This window comes from Hippichthys cyanospilos, chromosome 6 (genome assembly GCF_059441005.1).
Source record: "Hippichthys cyanospilos isolate Australia breed blue-spotted pipefish chromosome 6, RoL_Hcya_1.0, whole genome shotgun sequence".
NCBI classification, from domain to species: domain Eukaryota; kingdom Metazoa; phylum Chordata; class Actinopteri; order Syngnathiformes; family Syngnathidae; genus Hippichthys; species Hippichthys cyanospilos.
This window is the reverse complement of record NC_142374.1, coordinates 19,354,210-19,378,579: the sequence shown is the minus strand read 5'-3', so window position 1 is coordinate 19,378,579 and position 24,370 is coordinate 19,354,210. Positions and strand designations below refer to the sequence as shown.

The window sequence follows — 24,370 nt, the reverse complement described above, 5'->3', positions numbered from 1 at the left end:
AAATAATTATCAATAAGAGGAACAAGAACCTGTGGAATCTGTTCAATGTTTTTTTTTTTGTGAAGCTTCATCTGTAAACACAAAAAACGTACGTTTGACTGACTGTTTTACTCTGAATTGTGATTTTTTAAATACTTTTTTTCTTTTTATAACTAGGTAAATATCAAAATCACACCTTTAAATGATTGTTGGTTTATTTTATTTATGAACAGACAACCTCAAAATGTTTTCTGCATGTTTCATTAATGTTGGACGCTACTGCTGGTTATCGGCTCGATATTGGTTTTCATTATAACCAGGTAGCAGGAAAAGTGTACTGGACCATCTGTACCAAATACGGAACGGAAAAAGGAAAATCAAAAACTCGAGAAGCACCAAAGCCTGAAGAAGAACTACAGAAAGTGTGGAGGGTAAAGATAACAGTGATAGCAGAAGGCACAACACATGCAGTACACAATATGCCCACTTGGCGGCTCAAAGGCATCGCTCGGTCTCTGTCGCTCGCTCCTTTCGTCCCCTCTCATTTTCTCACTCACTTTTTCACTTGCTACATTCGTGGGTGGTCAAGCTGATGGCGGAGCTTCAACTTTTCAACCGGGAGAACGCAACTGAGGAGTTAAAGACGAGGAAGATGAATGCAGGTGAGGATCATCTTGCATGATGGTCGTTGAGCTTGACGTGTTCAAGTCTAGAATTTTTTTTTTTTAATTACTTTAAGCATTATTATTTGTTTGACCTTCCTTATTCTGTTCGAACGCGCATTACTCCAAAATATCAACAATTCTCACGATCCCCGAAAGCTAACATTAAATGACAAAGAAGAATACGAGGGACATTTTTGTTCTTATTTGTTTCAGTTAGATTTATAAATAGGAAATGTTAGTTTGCGTTTTTTTGTCAAGCGTTTATTTATTTATGTTTTGTTTTCGAATTTTGTTTTTTTTTACGAAATAAAATTACTTCCTCCATAAAAGCAGTCACTTACTTTAGGTACTTGGTTAATATAGTACTACAGTACCTAAAACAATTGATTACTTCAGTACTTATGACCTAGTTATCAATTACTGTAGCACTTGATTACCTAATTACTTTTGTATAAAAGTAATCAATTACTTTACTACTTAAGTATCTAAAGTAATGCATTAAGATAAATATTATTTATATGAATTATATGTATGTATATATATATATATATATATATATATATATATATATATATATATATATATATATATATATATATTTATACCTTACACACACACGCACGCACATATACATGTTACGTATGTCTGTACACACACAAACATGTATTAAAATATATAATGTATTTTATATGTGTATTATTTACACACACACACATATATTATATATATATATATATATATATATATATATATATATATATATATATATATATATATATATATATATATATATATATATATATATATATATATATATATATATATATATGTGTACAGTAATGTACTTGTTTTGGGGATGAAATAAGTTAATAACCTTGGTTCACCCGCAACATGATGCGAGGAGAAGTACGGGTGTGTAACTCGATGATGACAGAATGATCAATAACTCTCATCGGGAAAAGTGCAGGTGTTGAAGCAACCTGCACATGCCCACAACCCAATGGCCAAAAACTGCAGGTGTTGAGCCGTGTGACTTTGCAGTGGCGGGGTCGAATGATGCAGAGGGGGTTGAAGTTGCACAACGGCTGTACATGACAACGCTGGAGGATAAAGAGCGGGATGGAGACAACCAAGAAGAAGGTAAATCACCGGCATGGCGACGCGCAAGCTCGAGACGCCGATATGCAAATGGTGCTTTTGGCAGAGAACGAGGGAGACATTGCAACTGCCAAGAGGAAGAAAAAGAAGAAGAAAAATAAAAGAGGTGAGCGCAAAGGCCACTATAAACAAACTCTATGTTGTGATTTGGGAGTATTTGGATTAATTGTTGCAGCCCATTCTCTTCAGGCATAAGCAAATCAAAATGAACAGTCCATTTTCAAATTAAGAGTAAATTAAATGGGACAGGAATCAATTTGCTTAATTGTGTCAAGAGTTACTCCTTTCCAAAAGGCTTGTATGCCTTTATTAACTAAATTTTATATAGAAGAGAATTTTCATTAGTGACGGAAATTTTCAGCAGATGGGCCAGAAATAAAGCACACAACGTACCATGAGATATATTCTGGATCAAATAGGTTTCCGATATGAAGAAAATCTGATAAAAATCTTCAAATTTGGGAAGGAAATTTCTCAAATATTTTCCATCTTTCTCGTACACTAACTTTGATAAGTTTTTTTTTTCTTGTAGGTAAAACTTTTTTGTGATGTGTTGTGAGTCAAAATATGACATACAAATAAGTTTCAAACATTAAAAAAAAAATTGAAAAAAATCCTTCGATTTGGCATGGAAATTTACAGGATATTTTCAACCCTCTTTTGCCACTGCACTATTTATTTTTTTTTGTGTTCTGAGCCCAAAACATGAGGTACAAATAACTTCAGAAATGAAACAAAAATTTGCATGGAAATTTACCGGAAATTTTCCACCGTCTGACTATTCTAACTATTTTACATTTTCTTCCCTGTAGGTCTTTTTTTTTTGTAATGTGTTGTGAGCCAAAATATAAGGTACAAATAACTTCATATATAAAAATTCCTACAAAAATCTTCAATTTTGGCATGGACATTTCCTGTTAAATTTCCACCTACCTACTTTTTTTCCCTGTAAGTCAATTTTTTTTTTTTGTAATGTGTTGTGAGCCGAAATTTGAGGTACAAATACTGTAAGTTTAGGATACATTGCCGCAGATACGTTGGCAGAGAACACCACAACATTTCAATCCAACCGAGTATGAATGAGATCATTTGTGGGTTTCTGAGCTCGTTTCTCTTCCCTTTTTTTTTGTATGTGGGCCACAGTAAAAGGACAGACTGACCCCCCCTCCATCCCCATTTGTCAGCTTTATCCCAATGGAGACTTCCCCAAGGGAGAGGAGTGTGAGTACCCGCCCTCAAAAGACGGGTAAGTAAGCACCATTTCTGCTTATTTAAACTAAACGTGTATTTCAACCGATTCCCAGCGTTTACCTAAGATTTTCCGGGGATTTTCGACAGGCGCGGCGCGGCGTGGCGGACGTCCAGCGAGGAGAAGCGAGCTCTGGACTCGGCCAACCAAGAGATGTGGGACGACTTCAGGCAGGCCGCCGAGGCTCACCGACAGGTTCGCACCTACGTGAGGAGCTGGATCAAACCGGGCATGACAATGATTGACATCTGGTGAGCAGTGCGGGAAGAGGATCCGCCTTCATGTTCTCATGCGTCTAAAAATTTGAAGAAAAATTTCATTTGGCTATGAAGAATTTTTTTGTCGTTTGTGCCAGTGAGAAGCTGGAGGATTGCTCCAGGAAACTCATTAAGGAGAACGGGCTCCATGCGGGTTTGGCTTTCCCCACAGGCTGCTCCATCAATCACTGCGCCGCCCACTACACCCCAAACGCGGGAGACCCCACAATCCTACGCTACGACGACGTCTGCAAAATAGACTTTGGAACTCACATCAATGGTAAAATCACGTTCAGAGAGATAGTGGTTCGCAATTTTTTTTCAGTGATGAACCCTTGTCGAGTTTTTGTTCTAGGCCATGTCTTATTATTTTATTATTTTATTTGTGTTCAAGAAAATATAACACCTTAGTGTACTGATCGTGTCGCATCTTCTGTTTTATTTCTGTCTTTTCTGACAGAAAGTTGGTCCATTAATAATAATAATTAAAAAAAAAAACATCTGTGTAAAATGTAACAAAACAAAAGCATGTTCCAATTAATTTGCTTTTAAACTGAAAAGAAAAATATCCTGTTCTTCTCACGGCATTAAATAGGATTGTTAGGTTTGATGATGCATGTAGGAACCCTGCACTTTAAAATATTTAGTTAAAAAATAAATCAATTATGGGTCCAAAAAAAAATCCATAATTTGGGTCAGTTTTACCCTGCACAAGATAACCTCAAAAATAATAATAAAAAAAATAGCTGTGTTAAAAATGAACCAATTATGGATTGAAAAAAAAAAAAGGGATTGACCTAGTATCTGGGTCTATTTTACCCGAACCTCTGGGTAGTTTTTCACAAATCCAAAAATGTGTAATTTTATAAAAGCCAATCTCAAAAAATGATCAAGAAAGGAACCAAAAAATGTGTCAATTGCTACAAGACAAGCTAAGAAAAATCGGGTTGTTTTGTAGAATAATTCATTAGTGATCAAAACTAATTTGATGGTCGATTGACTGCTGATTAATCGTCGCACCAGTAGGTTAAGCCCATAAAATTCTGCCTAGCAACAACTGGCCATGTCAACAATACGGTCAGGTGTCCAGAAAAATGTAGCAATTGTGTTCATAAGATCCTATTTAATTCCAATTATTAATTGATATTTGTTGTATAAATTACCAGAGGAACATTTTCCTTTTACTAAGGTATGTATTCAACTTTTTGTCTGTTTGTTTGTTTTGTATTTGGTTATTTGTTTTATTTTATGTAGCCTACCTAGGAATTTTCCCACCATTTGGTTCATATTCACAAGACATGAAATCTTCTGTTTGCTTTCCCAGGTCGGATAATAGACTGTGCCTTCACCGTCACCTTCAATCCAAAATACGACAGACTGCTAGAGGCTGTTCGAGATGCCACCAACACGGGCATCAAGGTAACGCACCCCCCCATATATTTACATTCAATTATGTAACAAACGACACGGCAGAACACATGATTGGTGCGTTCCAGTGCGCAGGTATCGACGTGCGCCTGTGCGATATTGGAGAGACCATTCAGGAGGTCATGGAATCCTACGAAGTGGACATTGATGGCAAAACCTATCAAGGTGATGATATGCTGATGATATGCTGACACGTCCTATTTAAGCTGATTGGCCGTCTCTTGTCGCAGTGAAGCCAATCAGGAATCTCAACGGTCATTCCATTGGGCAGTACAGGATACACTCGGGGAAGACCGTCCCCATCGTGAAAGGTGGGGAGGCCACTCGGATGGAGGTGAGTGCACAAGAGGCTGACTCGGAATTTGCCACCGTGAAAAATTGTGGAAATGGTTTATCCCAGTCTCTATTTTTTAATATGACGAAAATCTGGAGTGTATAGACTTTTTATGTACGTTGTATTGGCAAAACATTTTAAGGTGGGGCATTGATCACGCAAACTTTTGCAAATTGTGGGAGGTCTCAAGTGTATTTTTAACCAATCGGATATCGAATTAGTCCTCCCTCGATGATATCACCAATTTTCTGTTCCTTTTGAAGCAAAAGTTGTTTTCGCAAACTTTGACTTAAAACATTCAATACCACTGACAACTACAGACGTCAAAGCTCAATTTTTACGCCGCATTTACTACCATTGATGGCTTAGAAATCAAAGATTCATTTTTCCTTCACTCAGTCACTACAATTGACGGCTATAGAAATCAAAGATCAATTTAATTATTAACTCATTCACGACCATTGACAGTTATAGATGTCAAAGATCAATTTTTACTCAAAATTCACTATAGGTTTTAAAAATAAATTTTTCCTATTCCTATTTTCCATCACATGAGCTCACTCAGAAAACAGGTGAGCCATGATTACATGAGCCCTGAGCAAGTGTGATGTCATTTTCAGGCGACAGTCAGTGACAAAATGGCCGCCCGAGATGGACTAAAATAGGTCAATTTTGCTCGCGGTGAGCAACGTGCGAGGAAAAAAAGACATGGTGCCATCATAAATCTTGAGTGTAATTGGTAGATAAATCTCAAGTGGACATCTCGACGGGCCGGGGGGGCCGCGTTCCATTCGGCCGCCCCGTCAGCTTCTCTCTCGCCCTCGTCTGCACTTTAATTACACCTTAAATAGATTTACATTAGTTGCCGCATCGGCTGGCAAACTGTCGCAACGGCAGGCCCCTCACTTCTTCCCCGCGCCAGTGAAATTGCAAGGTCCACATGTGGCTCCTTGCTGCAGTGTGGCAAGCGGAGGTCACTTTATCGGGACGCAAATGATTTTAATTGGCAAGCTGCAGCGTCAAGCTTTTCTACCTTAAGTGTGGGCAGCACTCGAGTGGCCTGGACAACAAGCCTGCTGATGTGGCAGCTTTGCATCAGGCCTACTTAGCTAAGTGTGTGTATGTGTGTGTGTGTGTGTGTGTGTGTGTGTGTGTGTGTGCGCGCCCTTGGTTTTTGCCACAAGGTGGGGACCAAACCCAGGGTTTCACTGTCTTTGTGGTGTCCTGTTGGACTTGTGGGGGCCATTTTAGTGAACCTCACAAGTTGAGACATTTTTTTGAGGGTCAAGACTTGATTTTAGAGTATAGGTTTAAAATACATTTTGGTGGAGGCAATCAGGTGTAATTGTTAAGGTTAGGCACTAGAAAATGCATTATGTCAGTGAGATGTCCCCACTACAATAGAAGAAAACTCCTTTGTGTGTGTGTGTGTGTGTGTGTGTGCGCGCCTGCGTGTGCATGTGTGCAGTGGTTGGGTGTGCCACAGGGCTGCAAGGGGTTAGATTATCAAAGTCAGTGTTATCAGCTCATGTGGACAAGAGATGCATGCTGTTACACACACACACACACACACACACACACACACACACACACAGTGGTGCACATGTTTTGCATTTGGAAATGTGTGGTGGTACAGTAGATTTTAAAAGTAACGTTTTGTTCAGCATAGCAATGAAAACAGCGATCCGACTTCAAAGTTAAAGATGGTTTTAAACTTTCCGTGGTTGTAAAAACACAAATTAATATACTAAGGAACATTAAGAAGCTAAACAACGATTTTTATCTTCAGATAAAAATGGCAGCACACAGTTTTGAATGGGGATGTTAGCTTGAGTGCTAATGCTAACACAATGCAAAAGGTGTCTTAGCAGTTACATATAAAGAAGTGCTTTTTTTAAACTAGGGTGGGCAAGTCTTAGTTAAAAAAGGCCACATTTACCCAATTAAAATGAAACATCACAAGCAATATTATTACGTAAATGTTGTTTACGATGTTTTTGTTGATTTTGAGTTTAATGAAAAAGCGTGTGTTCAGGAAAAAGTTCAGGAACCACTGCTTAAAGGAAAAGTAAACTTATATAGTCTTTTTTAGTCGTAAAAATGAATATTTTCTTTCAAATTAAATTGATAATTATTTTCATGTATAATTAATACCAAAAAAACATTTTCCCATTTGATGTGGAATGAAAATAGCATATGTGCCCACGGATGACAGTTTGTGAATGTCACATGACCAGTTGCAGGTAACAGGTGAGCCGTGATTGGTCGTTAAGCAGATCCTTGAGCACAGTCATTTTCAGTCGACAGCAAGTATAATTATAAGTGTAGATAATTTAGTTATCAAATGAACTCAAGACAAATTATTAACTATTTACTGCTGAAAATTTTGTATCACTTCAATGCAGTAGTCCAGCTGTTTTTTTTTTTTTTCGCTTCGCCATATTTTGCCGCTTTAATGCTCACAAGACATTCTGTGTGTGTTTTATTTTTCTTCGTGTTGTTCCTCAGGAAGGTGAAGCTTACGCAATCGAGACGTTCGGCAGCACGGGCCGCGGCGCCGTCTACGATGACATGGAATGCTCGCATTACATGAAAAATTTTAACGTGGGACATGTCCCAATAAGGTTAGGCTTCAAACGAATTTTCCTAAATACAGTGGGCCCCCGTGTTACGAACTTAATCCGTTCAGCGGCTACGCTCGTAACTCGAATTGCTCGTATGACGGGCAATCCAAACCTATGTTAATTAGTGAATGCGTGCAACGCGTGCAAAAGCCTTAGGTAAAAACATCACGACTTTATACACGTATTAAAAATTAGTAACATAATCTACTGTACAGTTAAATTAAATAACATAAATATACAAAGGAAAATGACATTTACCTTTGGGGCGACGTGACTTGAGCTGGGTGGAGGCGGAGGGAAGCAGAGACCAACCCGCAGAATTTATTGATTTATTTTCTTAAACAAGAACATATCACCGGCGATTTCCTTCTCTTTGATCCATAATAGAAGAAGCCTCTCCATTTTGTTGTCGAGCGAAGTCCGTCCCCTTACGAAGTCTTGCCCTTAGAAGATTGCCGAGCGGTTACGGCCATACTCACGAGCAAGGTTAACTATGTGTGCGCCTCCTTCGTATTTTTTTTTTATTATCTCCTGCTTGGTTTCTATTGTCATCATCCTCTTACTTCTTCCTTTACCGCCACTTGCAATTTTAGAAGCCATGTCTAGCAGATAAAGTTTGCAAAGTCTTCACAACATTCCTTCCTTCCGTTTTTCACTGATTTTCTCTCCTTCCTTCCATCCCGACCAGCTGTGCCATCAAGCTAGATGAAGGCGTTCGGCCAATAGCATATCGGCATTTCTGTGATTGACGTGACGCCGGCCAATAGCATATCCGCATCTCCGTGAGTGAGACCGGGACTGTGACCTTAATCGACCAATAGTATATCGGCATCTCCGTGACTGACTCCGTGACTGACACCGTGACTGAGACAGTGACTGTGACATTGTAAGAGCAATAGCGTTCAGCGTTACCGTGACAAGCGTCAACTTTTGATTTCGTTGATGCAGCAAAGCGAAAATATTTGTACGAACACATTGACCGGCATGTCGGATTATTCGTAAGACGAAAGGTGTGTGCGTAGGAGGGGGACAAAAAACGCCGCGGTCCACGCTCGTAAGTTGAAAAGTTCGTAAAAGAGGGAGTTCGTAAACCGGGGGTCCACTGTACTTCCAAGGTGCTTGTCCAACAATTTGTTTTGGTAGTAATGGTAGCAGATGAGTTAAAAGCTGAAATCTTGCAGTATGATTTGTTTGAAAAGCAACGTCAATGCCGACACAGGCTTCCAAGGAGCAAGCACCTGCTGAACGTGATCAACGAAAATTTCGGCACGCTGGCGTTCTGTCGCCGCTGGCTGGACCGGCTGGGGGAGAGCAAGTACCTGCTGGCACTGAAGAATCTGTGCGACCTGGGCATCGTGGATCCCTACCCGCCTCTGTGCGACATCAAGGGCAGCTACACGGCGCAGTACGAGCACACCATCCTTCTCAGGCCCACCTGCAAGGAGGTGGTCAGTCGGGGTCTCGACTACTAGTTGGGACATGTGACACACCTGCTACGTAACTCGTTATTCACGCTTTCATATTACTTGTGTAAATAGAACTAGTTTACTTTTTTTTTTTGGAGGGGTGGTACGAAATGACTTCAGTACTAAGTAATTTACAATGGGTAGACAAGTACTAAATTAAGTAATTACTTTAGATAATCAATTACTTAATTGATTACTTTAGGCACTAAAGTAGTACAGTACTTAAGCACTCAGGTATTTTAGTGTTTAATTACTTCAGTTACTAACATACTAATTTTTTTTAATTACTTCAGGTAGTAAAATGATAAGCTAATTAGTTCCTAAGTAAATAAACAATTAATTTTGTACTTGATTGCCTAATGTAATCAATTACCTTAGTACTAACAGACTTAAAGGAAGTATGTAAAGTAATCCATTACTTTTGTACTAGATTGCCCAATTTAATCAATTGCTTCGATATTTAACGAGCTGAATTAAATATTAAATAATCAATTGCTCTAGTTACTTAAATATTAATCAATCAAGAGCAAGGTGAGCTGGGATTGGTCGGCGTCAGTGCCTTGACCACATGTTACGTCTTCATTTCATTTCACAAAACAGCAAGTGAGAAAAAAGTGTTTTTAAAATATTAATTGCACTCAAAAAATGATGTCAGACGTTAATGTGAATCACACACACACACACATTATTATCATCTTTACAGCTGAAAATTGTTAAATAAGTTCCATTTAAAATGCTATTAGGTTATTATATGTGCTTCTGTTTTCTTCACCGATCGAAACAAAGGGCACATGGGGTGTAAATGCACTAGTAAATATGCAATAAGAAGAATCAGCAGACGATCGTGCCAAAAAGTGTTTGTTGTCCTTACCTTGTCGGAACTTTCAGATGGTACTACAGGTGCACTTCAATTCATTGGAACATGGGGGAAAGCTCCTTTATTTACAGTAGTTTCATAGAAAAAGTAAAACTCATTAAGATTCATTAAACAAATGTGAAAACATGTTTCAGAAGACTTCTTCATTTCGACCTTCAAATGATCTATTAGTCGATGAATACTTGCATAAAACATTCATCTGTCAAAAAGTCGCTTGAAGATAGTTTGGGCGTCTCATATGAAAAAGTTCTAGACTTGAGATCTCCAAAGTTGAAGAACAACCTGCCTGGTTTTGTCCACGTTGGTGAATTTGCGGCCTACCGCAGTGCACAGTCCCGCCGAAGAACGTGGACGATCTTACGTCCCAGACTCGACGTCCAAGGCGACACGTGACTCTTGGCGTTGACCGTGAGGCGGCCGTCGCGCCAGTGCTCGTGGCCAGCCACCACATACTCAGAGCCTGGAGAAAAAGCAATCACCAATACTTATTTTTCTTAGCCAAGAAGCCTTGGTTTCATTTTAACTTTTTTTTTTTTGACTGTCAATCAATCAAAAAAATGTCTACTGCTTGAAATCCCGCACGCCATTGAATCTGACCTGGATTGAGAATGGGACAAGTGCATCCTCGCGTAGTCCAAGGTTCTGGATGAAGGACGACCATTCCTCTCTGGATCTTACCATGAGGCTTCTGGTATAAAAGCTTCTTCACCTTGACCACCACCTCAGCATGGGATCCTTTATCGTGAGCTGACATCACCTTGCCCACCAGGACTGACGCAACACAATGCAGACATTTCACTAGTAATCACAAGCTAACCAGGTTGCTACTTTGGATTCTGTAACCAGTAGAGGGCCCACAAGAGCAATTAACTGTTAGCAGAGTCGGGAGTAAACCAATGGTTCTCAAAAGGGGGTACGGATATCCATGGGGGTACGTGAAGGCACTTCAATAGGTATGGGAGTTTTTAACAATTTCTACAAGTATCAGCAAATCTGACTTAATGCATTTTAATGCTGGACAGGAACACTGCATTTTCTTCTCAAAATAAAAGCTAATTAATTGTAAAATGAAGCATCATTTTGGTTAATTGTAGAAAACGCCTTTGTCAAGTTTTTACACTTTGGTAGCAGCATATCTAATTCAATGCTTTTGAAATGACATGACAAGAACAGTAGAGTTTTCTTTTTGATATAAGAGCAAATTAATTGCAACAAGAAGCGTCGTATTGCTTAAACGTAGGAAACGTATTTGTCAACTTTTCACATGTTTGTATCAGCATCAAATGTAATGCTTTTAAATTTCATGACAGGAACTGTTGATTGATCTTTCTTTTCAAATTAAGAGCAAACTATGGCACAACACTCTTAAGAGTTTTTTTTTTTTCTTTTTTCATCCAATATTGCTTTGTACTGGTTAGGGGATACCTGGCTGAAAAAAATATTTCAGAGGGGCTACATCATTAAAAAAGGTTGTGAACTACTGCAGTAGAGCAGAAACGGAGTAATGACATCCGTCCTCCATTTTCTAAACCACTGAAATCAATCCCCAGGTGGGCTGGCGTCGAATATACTCCCGTGTAGTTTTAAGAGTACAACGAACGAGGCCTGTGAACTTTTTTTGGGGTCTCCTCTAAAAGTCTTTCAGCAAAGTGATGGATGAAACCAGACGGCTTGTGACCGTGTTGGAAGTCTCCTTGAGCGAGAGTGTGAATCCCTAATTGCAGGTGCCAGGTGTTGTTTGATAACTCGCCTTACAGTAGAGTGCGGGCATGCACTACATGAGGTACATCTGGAAAAATTAGTGACACCAGGGGCAAATATACATCACTGAAAACTCAAAGCACAGTAAGGAGGAGCTTGTTTGATTGATGCCTCTCTAACAGTGTCACGCAAAAGGGAAAATTGTGATTGCTGTAAAGGCAGAATGTGTGTAAACTACAATTGAACTACAATTGCAGTGATTCTATTTTCTAAATGGGTACTACATTTAGTGACTCCACGAGATAGATTGTGCAATATCACGTTTTATTCTGGCTCATATGCCAGACAATTGCATCACAAAGGACAATGTGTTTACATGTAAAATGTAGCAAAATAAAGGCAAGGGAGTCACTATTATAAAATTCAGCAATGTTTTGCTTCATGTTACAATTAATTTGCTCTAAATTTGAGAAGAAAACAATACTGTTGCTGTCACAGCATTAAAAAGCCAAGAATTACATTACATTTGAGAACCTAAACTAAAGTGACTTCCACGTTTCTGTTGAGGTGGCATGTGCTACTGTATTTCCCCTTATGGAGTGCACTTTTTTTTAATTAAAACTATTCCTTAAATCAGTGGTGCACATATATGGGCACAACAAGTCATGAAGAATTCTGAGTCAAAATGAACATAAAATTGAAGAATGCTAACATTACTGCACCATTACACATGGGCACAACAAATTATGGAGAATTTTTAGTCAAAATTAACATAAGCAAAAACATTGTAATTGGATCATTCAGTCCGCATGACTTTGAATCGCTTAACTCATCTAATAGCAGTGCATAAATTTGCATAAATAGACTACAACATGGGAAAATGAGCAAGTTATAAAATTGCTTTTCAAGGAAAGGTTATTGAAGTTACTGAAAAACCTCAAAATCGAGAGGCGATGCCCAAGTTTGACCTGCAGTCAAATCAGGCACAAGCTGAGTTAAAGTCTTTGATGCACATTATGCATGGGCACAAGCATTTTTAATACCTGACTTAGACCGTCAGGGGTGCGCATAATACACCGGGGTGCATTATACATGGGGAAATACGTACATTGAATGAGTATCTGTAAACTGAAGCTGAACATTTCCAATATTTCTGTCACTGTTCAGTTTAGGGCTTACCATAGTCATACTCAGCTGCACAGAAGTGTTTAGGGCTGCTGAGGGTCATTTCAACGCATTCGCATTTCTCTGGAAGAGAGAGCAGCGCTTGATTCATGACATGAGCAGATTTCATCATGGTAGCTCTCAAATATTAGTACATTTTACACTGAAAAAATATCAAGAAGCCAGCTGAAACAATCATGTATATTTCCTGTCCCATAAAAATAACCCCACACACAGTCAATGACTTATGGAGTGCCAAAGACGAACTTTTGTGTCTTTTAGGAATGCAGACGTTTAATCCCTGTTACATATATTTATATACAGTACTTGTATTCTTGTTTTCGCGTGATAGGCTAAAAGAAGGTAAAAAAAAGTAACACTTCAGAATTTTCAGGTTTGGTTGATTAAGTGTCACCATATAAACAAAAATGAAAGCATTTTGAGTAAGAGAAGACTACATTTCCCATCACACCATTGCGTTGTGAAACCCCGAGCTCCGGTTGGCTACATTTTGACTGAATTACATTTCTGTTTCAGTGGCTGTGTGAGGCATGAAAAGCGATGAAGTAATAAATCTAATTGGATCCAAACAACTATAAAGCTGATGGCTTTTTATTGCTACCAACGCAAATGTCCAATAGCTAGCATTAGCATTTGGATTTCAGCATCAAAAGCAACTTACTAGTCCAAAAAAATAAATAAATAACAGGGCAGCATCGGTTGGAAATCCAGCCTCAATTTTGAGCGTGAAAACCAGGCCAGAGTTGATCGTTACTGTTTTGAGTAGCCCCCTTTTTCTTTTTTTTGTCTACTCAGATAAAACTTTTTATTTTTTCGGTTACTTCTGCACCTTTTGCCATGACACCGGGAATCTCCTGCAGATGCTCGAAAAGACTGCCATCTTTCTAACGAATGGAGAAAGAGGAACGCGACACATGCTTTGATCACCATGTTTGTAGTTTTTTGTGTGACAGGGTTCCTGCCACCCTCGAGTGTCAGTAAAAGCAATACAGAACCCGTCATGCCATGACAGAAGTACCATTCAATTAGTCATAAGTTGATATTTCAACAGAAGCGTTATGAGCCAAATTGGGCCATATGAGATATTTTCCCACTCATCGATGAGAGTGCGGCTTGCTAAAACGTGCATAAGATCACAAGTTACTCACCAGAGTGGTGCAGTGCAGAGAAAAGCTCCTCTGGCCTGAAGGGCGTGGCCTCTTTCTTACTGTCCTTGTGTTGTCTGTTGGCCGTGTGGGAGACCTTCACCTGCGAGCTGCGCCAGTAAGGAGCTGTGATAATCTCCCACAATGCACCATCAGGATGTGTCTGCTTTTGACTATTTACTTTTATACTTAGCTACTGTTACGTAAGTAAATGACTTTTTTGCTCTTTCTGTTGATGTGTGAGCCCTGGCCCTCACCTAGCAATGCAGTCACCGGTGTAAGGGTCACATGGCCCCGCGCAGTCACATGGCTGGCAGCCATATTGGTGAAGCCCCCAGTGTCCCGTGGCGCAGCTGTCGCAGCGGGGACCGCCCACACCTGGCTTGCATGTACATTGCCCATCAACGGGATTACACATGGCCACGCCTCCCGTCAGAACAGAACCCAGGTGGTGGCAAGAACAAGCTGAAAAAGAAATGAGGTTGGTTGGAAAAGAGAATTGATTAGTTGGGAGTCATGATGTAGGGATTTTATTGAGTGGATCTACAGTAGCACTCAGGGGTGTCCAAGAGGTTTAATCCGGCCTACAAGATGATTTTGTGAGGCATTAAAAATGAATAGGGAGGAACCCATTAGCCCTCTGTCAATTACTAATAGACAAAATAGCTTACTTTTACAAAAAATACCCAGATGAGCACCGAAACTTACAAGCAAAAGTGACTAGCTTCCATGCTTACGTGAAATAGTTGCTCAAGTGAGAGTGGACACTATGTGACACTATGGTTCATGTTAGCATTAGCATCTAACTATCGTACTCAGGAGTTAACACACGGCGCTTCCATATTTTGTGTGCCATCATGTATCTATATACATGTATCATCTATGTATATTTTTACATACAGTAGGTGCTACCCAGTGGATAAAATGAGACACTACAGCATCATTTTGTTGAATAATTGTCTTTGCATTTCACTGTACTCCTTGAAAAGAACAAATGTGATTTAGCGATTTAGCGAGTTTGACAACCCTGATCCAGCTAGTTTCTGAATCGTGCACTCAAAAATTACTTTGGCGCTATCTTGTGGCATATTGATTTCAAGGAACTGTTTAGGTGAGGGTAATTATTTTATTTAGTCAGGTTCCCACCTTATCAAATGCCTGAAATTTGTGGCATCCTTAGAAAAAAAAATAAGGGGATGCTTTCATGCCCCAATACTTTTGACAGATTTTTTTTTCCTGACATGAAGTTTCTTGAGGACATGAAGTGTCTTGAGGAAAAAAGTAATACAAGAAAAAAAAGGAATATAAGCAAAACAGTGTGTGTGTGTGTGTGTGTGTGTGTGTGTGTGAGATGATCGAAATTGATGACAGATTGTTTGTTCCTTATAAATGGCATGTCTGTTCTTAAAAATGTTGCAGCATTGCCAATGAGGCAAAGGGCAAGAATGGGAACAATGTGTTGGCATGCACCATGGGAAATTCCTTTGCTCTTTCCAACAACAGGCAGTCACAGTTTTAAAACAATCTATTATTTGAATAAAGTCCTTATCAAGTACTTCAATCTGGTTGGTCATGCCAATAGGAGAGCAACACAGAGGTTAAACTTGAGGTTCGCCGGCCAGATCCGCCCCTTCACTTCATTTGACTTTTTTTTTCTGTTCAAAAGTAGTTTTCATCATAAGCAAAGATGTAAACATGAGCTATCCACTAATTTGTTATGTGTATGTATTGAGATGGTTGATCTTTGATGCGGTGCAGTAAAAAGCTTCGATGGGTCTTACGTTTGCAGGAGTCCGGTGCCGTTTTCGGACGGCTGGGATCCCTGAAGAAGCTCTTCTTACAATTTTGGCAGTATCGGCCCTCTGTGTTGTGGCGGCACTCGTCGCAGACGCCTCCACGCCGCCGGCCCGACGCTAACCACAATCCACGGCGGAAGTGACAACTCTTGGCATGGCCATTGCACTTGCATCCTGAAAAGACAAAATGATAAACAATCTTGATTGAGAAATTTTCAAATTTGTGTTTTTGTAGAGCAGCGGTTCGCAAATAGGTGTACGTAATGCTTTTTAATGCCTGACAGGGGCGCGACACTTTTCTTTTCAAATTAAGAGCAAATTAAATGGAACATAAAGCAACTTATTGCTACATTGTGTTATGGGGCAAAATGTTTTAATGTGATGAGATTGTGGGATAGTAACGTCTGATTAATTAAATACAATAACCATAATATTAGAAACACCTATTGTACAGTGCTGTTTTAACACCATTACAAACTATCAGCAGACGCAGTACTTTCCTTGACTTACTTTGGCACTCATGTGGGTTCCCGGTGATGCCGTTGGCAGCCCGCCAGGGTTGCTGATTGTAGAGGGGAGCGCATCGCTCGCAGTGGTCACCGACTGTGTTGTGTCTGCACACACACTTGCCATGAATCTGCCAAGTAGAAAATAACCAGCAGACATTCAGTGTTTTGTAAACACAATTTTGTAGAGTTAAAATCAAAAGGAATGAGCCGCTGTTTTTAAAAGTGTTTCAAAGGTCCGGATGATATATTTTCAGACATACATTGGTGCAATAGCGGTGTTCTATGAACTCATTCAGTTCTAAAGACGTATTATTACGTATTTTAAGAGTTTGTTCAATTATTAATGTTTTTTACTTCTTTTTTATTGTTTTTGCTAAAAGAGAGTCAAAAATGGCTGGTACTATATTCACTTAATACTAAAGTAATCAATTACTTTGGGTAATCAAGTACTAAAGTAAATGATTACTTTAGATACGTAACACAAATGCACAAATACCTAAAGTAATCACTTACTTCAATGCTTTTATTTAGTACCAACCATTTTTACGCCTTATTTTACAGGTGAAAATATTTTTTAGAAAAAAAATATACAAATATATCTATATTTTTACCTGGGAGAACCTGGGATTGAATGTCTTGACTCCCAATTCCAAAATGTGAATTTTAACAGACCCCATGAAATCTTCATCCCTTGCCCATTAAATCTCGACAGTATCTGAACTCCAGAATCAAAAAGAATCGTGAAATCCGTTCTCACCATGTCCTCAGTCTGCTGTTGGCTACGTCGGAGGCCCTCGGCTGCCACGCAGCGCTCAGCGTGTCCGTTGCACAGGCAGCTGCCTTTGACGATGAAGTCATAGATGGCGTAGTGATCGGTCGGCAGCAGAGCGCCCCCCGGCCGCTTGGTCTGGCAGGGACACGGTTGGTTTTCCAGCAGGCGCACTCGAAGGTTGGTGATCATAAGTTGGTCCTTCGCAGCTGGTCCGTATGGGTCCACGGACTCCGGCGTAGGTAGGGCACGATAGATCACCTGCAAGGTGGTGAAGGAAAACGCAACCTCCGTTGATACCTACTGAAATACAGGCTATAGCAAGATGTGCAGTCATGAGTGTGATGGGGTGGGCATGTGAGTGTCTGGGTGTAAGCTGTGGTCAAAAGCAGATTCTGGATGAGCATGCTAATTTATGCTAATCGTCTGAAAAGTGCTTCAACAAATGCAAGGGCAGTACAGCGAGGTACTGTAAGTATAGACTACAGTAGAAAATCATGAGGTGGAAAAGAAAACACTGAAAACAAAATACAGGACACAAATATCTCGAGAAGTTTTCCATCGCTTTCGATCTGATTTAGCAAATTATTGGACGTCTCTTTAAAATTCATGAGAGTGATTGAGCTGAGTTTTTTTCTGCCAGATCTGCTCAAAAATCTGGAGCTGATTATAGATATAGTTAATAGATACAGATCGATAAATAAGCGAATATATGGAGAGAGAAAGAGAGAGAGAGAGAGAGAGAGAGAGAGGGATGTATGTTTTTTTTTTCTCTTCTTAATTTTTTTTTTCTTTTTCTTTAACACTAGTGTGTGTAGCTCACCTCTCCTCTGGTGCAAGGAAATGCTCCAGAATATTTGGAGGTGCACGTTGCCCCGCCTTCCCCGGCAAATCCAAACGCCCCCTCGCAGTCCCGTGCATAATACTTGAGGACTTTCCACGTGCGCCCGCGGTCCTGGGAGCGCTCCAACAGCATGGCGCCAGGGCGAGGGGAGCGGAACACTACGATGAGATGCGTGAAGAGGAATTCCGTCTCCAGGTCCAGACGCAGCTCCTCCCGGCCCGCGCCCGCCGCCGACTGCCACCACGAGTCCGGCAAGAGGAACGACGAGTCGCTCATGGCCGAGGGTGGGTGAGCCTGGCTCCGGACGGCCGCGTTACATTTGCCGCACGCCGGCGGGGGACAGAGATCCCCGGGACGGCGAGCCTGCTTGTAGACGCAAAAGGGCTCGGACGAGTTGGATCCACACACGGTGCGCGAGGTCACCGTTCTGCCCTTGGCCAGGTTGCCCATTCGGGGGTTGCATGCTCGTCCCACGCAGCTGTCCGCTACATTTAGACCTTGAGCTTGAAACATAAACATTCTTGACTTGTTCGAACATATGTACACGTACATTTGAACTTATTCACAAATACGTTTAGACGTAATTACAAATAATTTTAAATGTATTCTCAATTACTCATCAGCTAAGTGCTTAGCAGCATTTGTTCCCATAATGCCAATGTGGAGTAAACATTTTTGACTTTAAAGCATATTCGAACATCTGTAGAAGCACGTTCAATTGCATTTTCAAACAAATTTGACCACGTTTATGAATATGTTCAGCAATATTCAAATAGGTTTGAACGTGTTTACAAGTACATTTGAACATATTTACAATTACGTTCAGACGTATTTTCAAATTAGTTTGAACGTATTTTTAAGTACGTCCGAACATACTCATAGGCTAAGCGTTAGCAGCATTTATTAAAATGATATCAATGTGGAGTAAACATTTTTGACTGGAAAGCATGTATGAACAAATGACGTTTGACCGTATTTACAAAAACGTTTGAAAATATTTACAAATATGATCAGACAAAGCAAGTAAGTCTGAACGTATTTATAATTACTTTTGAACATATTTACAAATACGTTTAAACATATTTTCAAATAGGAATGAAAATATTTTCAAATTTGATCGAATGTAGTTGTAGGCTAAGTGCTTAGGTGCATTTGTTCCCATAACGTCACTGGACGTTGACGCAAATACATTATAGCATTATGGAGGAAAAAATTTAAGTTACAATTATGTTTGAATATACATTATTTCCAAATATGTTAAAGCATATTTTCAAATTCACTATGTTAAACATATTTGAAAAAAAATGTTTACATAAAAATAAGTTCAAACAAACTTGTTAGTACATTTAAACAAGAAGCCAATCAAAAATGTTTACATTATATATCTATCATTGGTTATCGTTTAATAAATAAAATAAATAAATAAAATCAATTATTTTGATTAAAATTACGATCGACTTGAGTGATTATTGATTTAAAAAAAAGGGATTTTTTTGGTTTTAAAAAAATCCTAAAAATCTTCCAAAAAATCTACTTAAAATTTTGCACGTGTGTAAAAGTGCTTTAAACTTACCGACGCAAAAACATCCACCGAGCGCGACGAGCCCCAGAAGATTCCACAACGTCATTTTGCGTTTCTTGCTTGAATAATCTGAGGATGAAGATTTAAAAATCAATCAAACGTGCTTGAATGATGGATGTCTTTTCCTCTCTTGGGACTATTTGAAGAGTTCTCCAGAACCGCTCCAGACGGCAGTGACATCTTCCCTCAAGTGTGCAGTGCAGTCCACGCTCCATCGCCATTAGGGAATATTAAGACGTTGTCCCCGCCTCTTATCTTTTCCTTTCCCAGCCCGATTCAACCGAGACCTTTAAAAAGCAACTTTTTTCTGTTATTTCTGGCAATGGACTGAGCAGCACATCTGTTTGATGGTGAGAATGATGATAATGATGATGCATTCAGTAAAGAATGGACCGTGACTGTGATTAATCTTCCATCTTGTTACACAATGCTATTTATGTCCTCACGGCATGAGTTGAAGTATTTGACCCCAGAAGAGCAACACGAACGCATAGACACAACACTGGGGAACCAGCCAACCGCTTGCAAGGCCTTTACAAGCCAACTGTAACACATACAAATGTGAATGGTTTAAAAAGAAATAATCTGTTAATTCGCTGTTTAATACTGGGTAGAGTGTGTGTGTGTGAGACTCAAGGAGACATTTTGTAACATCTGGAAGATATGGAAAGTCACAAATAAGTCTCAAGCCTTAACCTTTGAGTTTTAAACCTTAGACGTTACCAAATTATTTTTCCTGAGTCTATTTAAAAGACCAAGACACTTTGGCTTTTGCACTCTGTGTCTTGCAGTACACACATAAAAATCGTTCCAAAACTATTGCATAATACATAAAAAAAATACAGTTTTTTATAATTGACTTCCTCACTAATGTACTTTTTAAGTCCTGAAATCAATGACTTAAAGCTGAAGTCAAGTAAATCGAGTTGAGTCAAGTCAATTGAATCGATATGAGTCGAGTGAGTCAAGTCAGGTGAAATGAGTTGCGGCAAGTCAAGTGAATCGAGTCGCGTCAGGTTCAGCGACTTGAATCGCGTCAAGAGAACGGAGTCCCATCAAGTCAAGAGATAAAGATGTGTCAAGAGTTTCAATCAAGTCGAGAGAATCGAGATGTGTCAAGTGTCGAGTTGAGTCAAATCAGGTGAATCAAGACGACTCAAGTCGGGTGAATCGAGATGAGCCAAGTCAGGTGAACTGAGTTGAATCAAGTTAGGTGAATCGAGTCGATTGAATCACGTCCAGTGACTCGAGTTGAGTCAAGTGACTCAAGTAAAGCCAAGTCAGGTAAATAGAGTTAAATCAATTCGGCGAATCAAGATGAGTCCTGTTAAGTGAATGGAATTGCATCAAAAGAAGAAAGTAGTGTCAAAAAAATCGAAAGGAGTCAAGTGAATCGAGTTGAGTCAAGTCAGGTGAGTTGAGTTGAGTCAAATCAGATGAATTGTTGAGTCGAGTCAGGTGGTACGAGTTGAGTGAAGTCAGGTGAATCGAGTTAAGGTGAGTCAATAGAATCGAATTGAGTCATGTCAAGTGACTCGAGTTGAGTCAAGTCGTATCAGGTGACTCGCGTCGAATCCAGTGAATCGAGCTCAATCAAGTCAGAGGAATTGAGGTGAGTCTAGTCAGGTCAGAGGATTTGAGTCAATTCATGTGTATTAAATTAAATCCAATCAAGTTTGATCAAGTCAGGTCAAACGAGCTGAGTCAAGTCAAGCGACTCAAGTTGAGTCAAATCAAGAGAATCATCCCTGCTTTCCCAGCACTATTACAGGAGTAAAAACAGCCTGACGCACAATATGCATGTTTCTCATTCTTACCTTTAAACATTTACGTGATATGCCAAAGAAGACGGTCGCATTCCTGCGTCTCTTCCCCAAGGCCTTCCCGAGTCCCGTCGGACATTCCTGGAACACTTCCACTCAGTTGGGACGCAGCAACAACCTCTTCTGACAACCTTGTCGTCTGTGTGCGCGCGAGTGTGCATTCGCAGCGTCTTTTTCGGGCAAGCTTTTCGTCGTCATGCTCATGGATATCCCTCGCGTGCTTCCCCATCACCGCATCCCAGCAGGAAGAATGTTTAATAATACGGCTACTAAAGTATTTCCTAGCAGGGGCAAGAACAACAAACATCACAAAAAATTCCTTTGGCTTTTTCTTTCTCATCTGTTGTCTGTTACACAACACAAATTCCATTTAGCTATATCAGTAAAGTCACTTTAAGATTCATCTCATGTATATGCAATTGTAAAGGTATGCGCTGGTAGGAAAAAACTAAATACAAAATACAAAATACAAATATTACTGTACTTAAGTAGATTTTTATTTAGGTAGTGAAAAAGGCTATTTTATATTTTTGCAAGCCACAGTAACATTATGCACATAAACACTGCACTAAATGAATGTGTGTTTTTTTTTTTAAATGTACTATAATAACAACTCAAATATTTTATGAAGTATCACATGTACAAGTTATGGTAAGTAAAAATGTATGAACTTGATGGTCATTATAGCATTGCTTAAGCGATTTGCAAAGAAAACAATTTGGACAAAATTCCATTAGTGCAAATGCTTGTCGATATTGCGATGTCTATTTAAAATTTAGACGCCTTGACTTACGATGTTGCACATTACACGTTGCGAGGAGTGACCAATTGCATCTGTAACCAAATGTCTGTATTATACTGCCTCCTGGTGGCCAAGACATGCATACAAGAAGGATAAGCACCATCTATTGAGGTGGAGTATAAAGTGTGACATAAATAATTACATTCTTGACATATTACTGAATTACAGGGATTACTGTATGTTTTGATCAAGTCCAATATTATTTATGCAACTTTTGTTTTTATCATAGAACAAATGCAACTATTTTTTGATGGACTGGAGCAACATTTCCATTCTTTCAATGGGAAAGATAATTTATGTCAGTCCAAAATGAACATTCTCTTAATCAAGTTGGAATTATTGTTGATTCGATTGTGCTAGTGTACCTAATAAAGTGTCTAACTGACATTATGATGATCTATTTATTCAATGCCTGCTCCAGTCCAATGTTAGGACTTCCTATGCCAGCGGCTTGATGAGATGACAGATTGTTCCACCACTGCTGTTCAGTTTTATTTCCAGACTGTAAAAAGATATGCCCCCCCCCCCCCCCCCCCCTCCTACCCCCAGCCATCCCTCAAGCTTACCTTGTAAAAGCTAGGCATAAAAGCCGTCAGGTGCACCTTTTTATTTTCAGCTCTGCAGTATTAGATGCAAATAGACAAACATACACACACACACTTCTTCACACATGTAGGTGTGTCTGTCAAATAAAATCAGGGAATTTTGCAGTAATCGGCTGCATGTTATAAAAAGAGACTTTTTTATGATACAAAACAACACATTTGCACGACGAAATTGCATAATTTACAAGAATTGTCTGTATGCAATTAATTCAGAGAGGGCCTGTCACTGAAGCTGCAATCGGCCCTCTGAAAATGATTTGCTCTGTATATGAGTTTCAATTATTAAAGTAAACACGTGAAATAAATCCCCAACATTTTTCATCGTCAACCAAAGCCTTTCAAAAACCTGACAAAATTGTCATCTGGTTACTCGCAAGAAATCTGCGGCAAGCATAGAAGGGGAAAATATCATACAATTCAATATGTATGCGCATGCCATCGAACACGAAACTCGTTGTTGAATTGCATTATTAAACTGAAACACCTACCCATTTCTTATGAATTGACCCCATTTATTAATTCTATCAAGAGTCGCAGTTTACTTAAGAATATATTTTTGCACTTTTAGCTTGCACTGCGCACACAATGATTTTTGTTATATTTGCCCTGCTTAAAATAAAACTGTGTTTGACTTTAGTGTTAGAGAGTACATTAATATAATTTATAGAAGTGGTGTAATAATCCTGGTTAATATGTTGAGGAAACACTAGAATAACGAAAAAAATAAACTTGCACAAAGTCAAATTCCGTGTAAAATGTAACAATACCACCACCTACTGGTTCATTTGGCAGTGTTTTTGGTAATGCTTTTCAAAAAAGCATCTTACATTTATTTTACTTTGTGACGAATAACTAAAACGTACGCTAAATAGTATTTACATTGTATGCATTTTAATTGACGTGCCTTTGTTTGCATTTGACATCGATGTGATAATTTGACGCGACTGCTACTTACGAATAAATATGATGTCAGGAACAAAGGAATAATGTCAAACACTAACGGTTACCTGGTAAGATGCCAAGTCGAGGTAGTCGGTCAACTTAAACGTTGATTTTTTTTTTTTTCTGGAGAAAACCACGAGTTGCTTTTGTTGTCATGCTCCGACATGTTAGCTAGCGTTAGCAGGAGAGGCTAAAGTTACAAGTAAGCTACAACACATTTGGCTTCCGCTTCTGTGTTACGCCACAAGACGACGTTTTACGGTTTGTTTAGCGCAAAACATAGCGTTTATAATTATACACTTTTCATGCGTATCTGAATAAAATTTGAGATATATACAATATATTGCTGCCGTACCCACGTACCTTCGATAGCTCAGTTGGTAGAGCGGAGGACTGTAGTGGCTACTCGCTGAAATCCTTAGGTCGCTGGTTCAAATCCGGCTCGAAGGACATTTTTGTTTTTTATTTTTGTCTGATTTTTTTTTGTCTTTAATTCCCATCTACAATATTTTAGACAATTTTGTGCTTTACTACCACAGTGGAAGAGACAATTATGTTTACTGAACCGCAAAAACAGCGTAGGCAATAGTAGTTCAACACCCGTGTAAAAAAACGCGCTGATAAAAGTAA

The 24,370-nt window shown here is 39.3% G+C and overlaps 2 protein-coding genes and 1 non-coding gene across 6 annotated transcripts; 2 read left to right on the top strand and 1 right to left on the bottom strand.

Annotated features, from left to right (window-relative positions):
- The first annotated feature begins 528 nt into the window (after positions 1–528).
- Positions 529–10,165, top strand: LOC148422674 (methionine aminopeptidase 2-like). Of its 3 annotated transcripts, none has more exons than XM_088417276.1 (11): positions 529–641; positions 1,686–1,784; positions 1,849–1,908; positions 2,946–3,048; positions 3,141–3,302; positions 3,407–3,588; positions 4,633–4,727; positions 4,805–4,901; positions 4,967–5,070; positions 7,579–7,694; positions 8,914–10,165. In XM_088417276.1, exons 1-11 carry the CDS (start codon positions 572–574, stop codon positions 9,164–9,166), a joined length of 1,341 nt encoding a protein of 446 aa, XP_088273402.1. In that variant the 5' UTR covers positions 529–571; the 3' UTR covers positions 9,167–10,165. The 3 variants fall into 3 exon arrangements, with proteins under 3 accessions (XP_088273402.1, XP_088273401.1, XP_088273403.1); XM_088417275.1 differs by having other exon boundaries at positions 553–641; positions 1,662–1,784; XM_088417277.1 differs by having other exon boundaries at positions 555–641; positions 1,612–1,784.
- Positions 9,832–24,233, bottom strand: LOC148422672 (netrin-4-like). Of its 2 annotated transcripts, none has more exons than XM_088417266.1 (12): positions 24,104–24,233; positions 21,386–21,672; positions 19,560–19,637; positions 17,966–18,489; positions 17,131–17,403; positions 16,375–16,501; positions 15,850–16,038; positions 14,326–14,533; positions 14,072–14,178; positions 12,918–12,986; positions 10,635–10,808; positions 9,832–10,497 (listed from the first exon to the last, which is right to left on the bottom strand). In XM_088417266.1, the coding sequence occupies exons 2-12, from the start codon at positions 21,393–21,395 to the stop codon at positions 10,355–10,357; spliced, it is 1,902 nt and encodes a 633-aa protein (XP_088273392.1). In that variant the 5' UTR covers positions 21,396–21,672; positions 24,104–24,233; the 3' UTR covers positions 9,832–10,354. The 2 variants fall into 2 exon arrangements, with proteins under 2 accessions (XP_088273392.1, XP_088273391.1); XM_088417265.1 differs by lacking the exon at positions 24,104–24,233 and adding an exon at positions 23,806–23,935.
- Positions 24,103–24,190, top strand: trnay-gua (transfer RNA tyrosine (anticodon GUA)). The gene is given in 2 exon segments: positions 24,103–24,139; positions 24,155–24,190. It is a non-coding gene; the product is annotated as a tRNA-Tyr (tRNA).
- Positions 24,234–24,370: the final 137 nt, after the last annotated feature.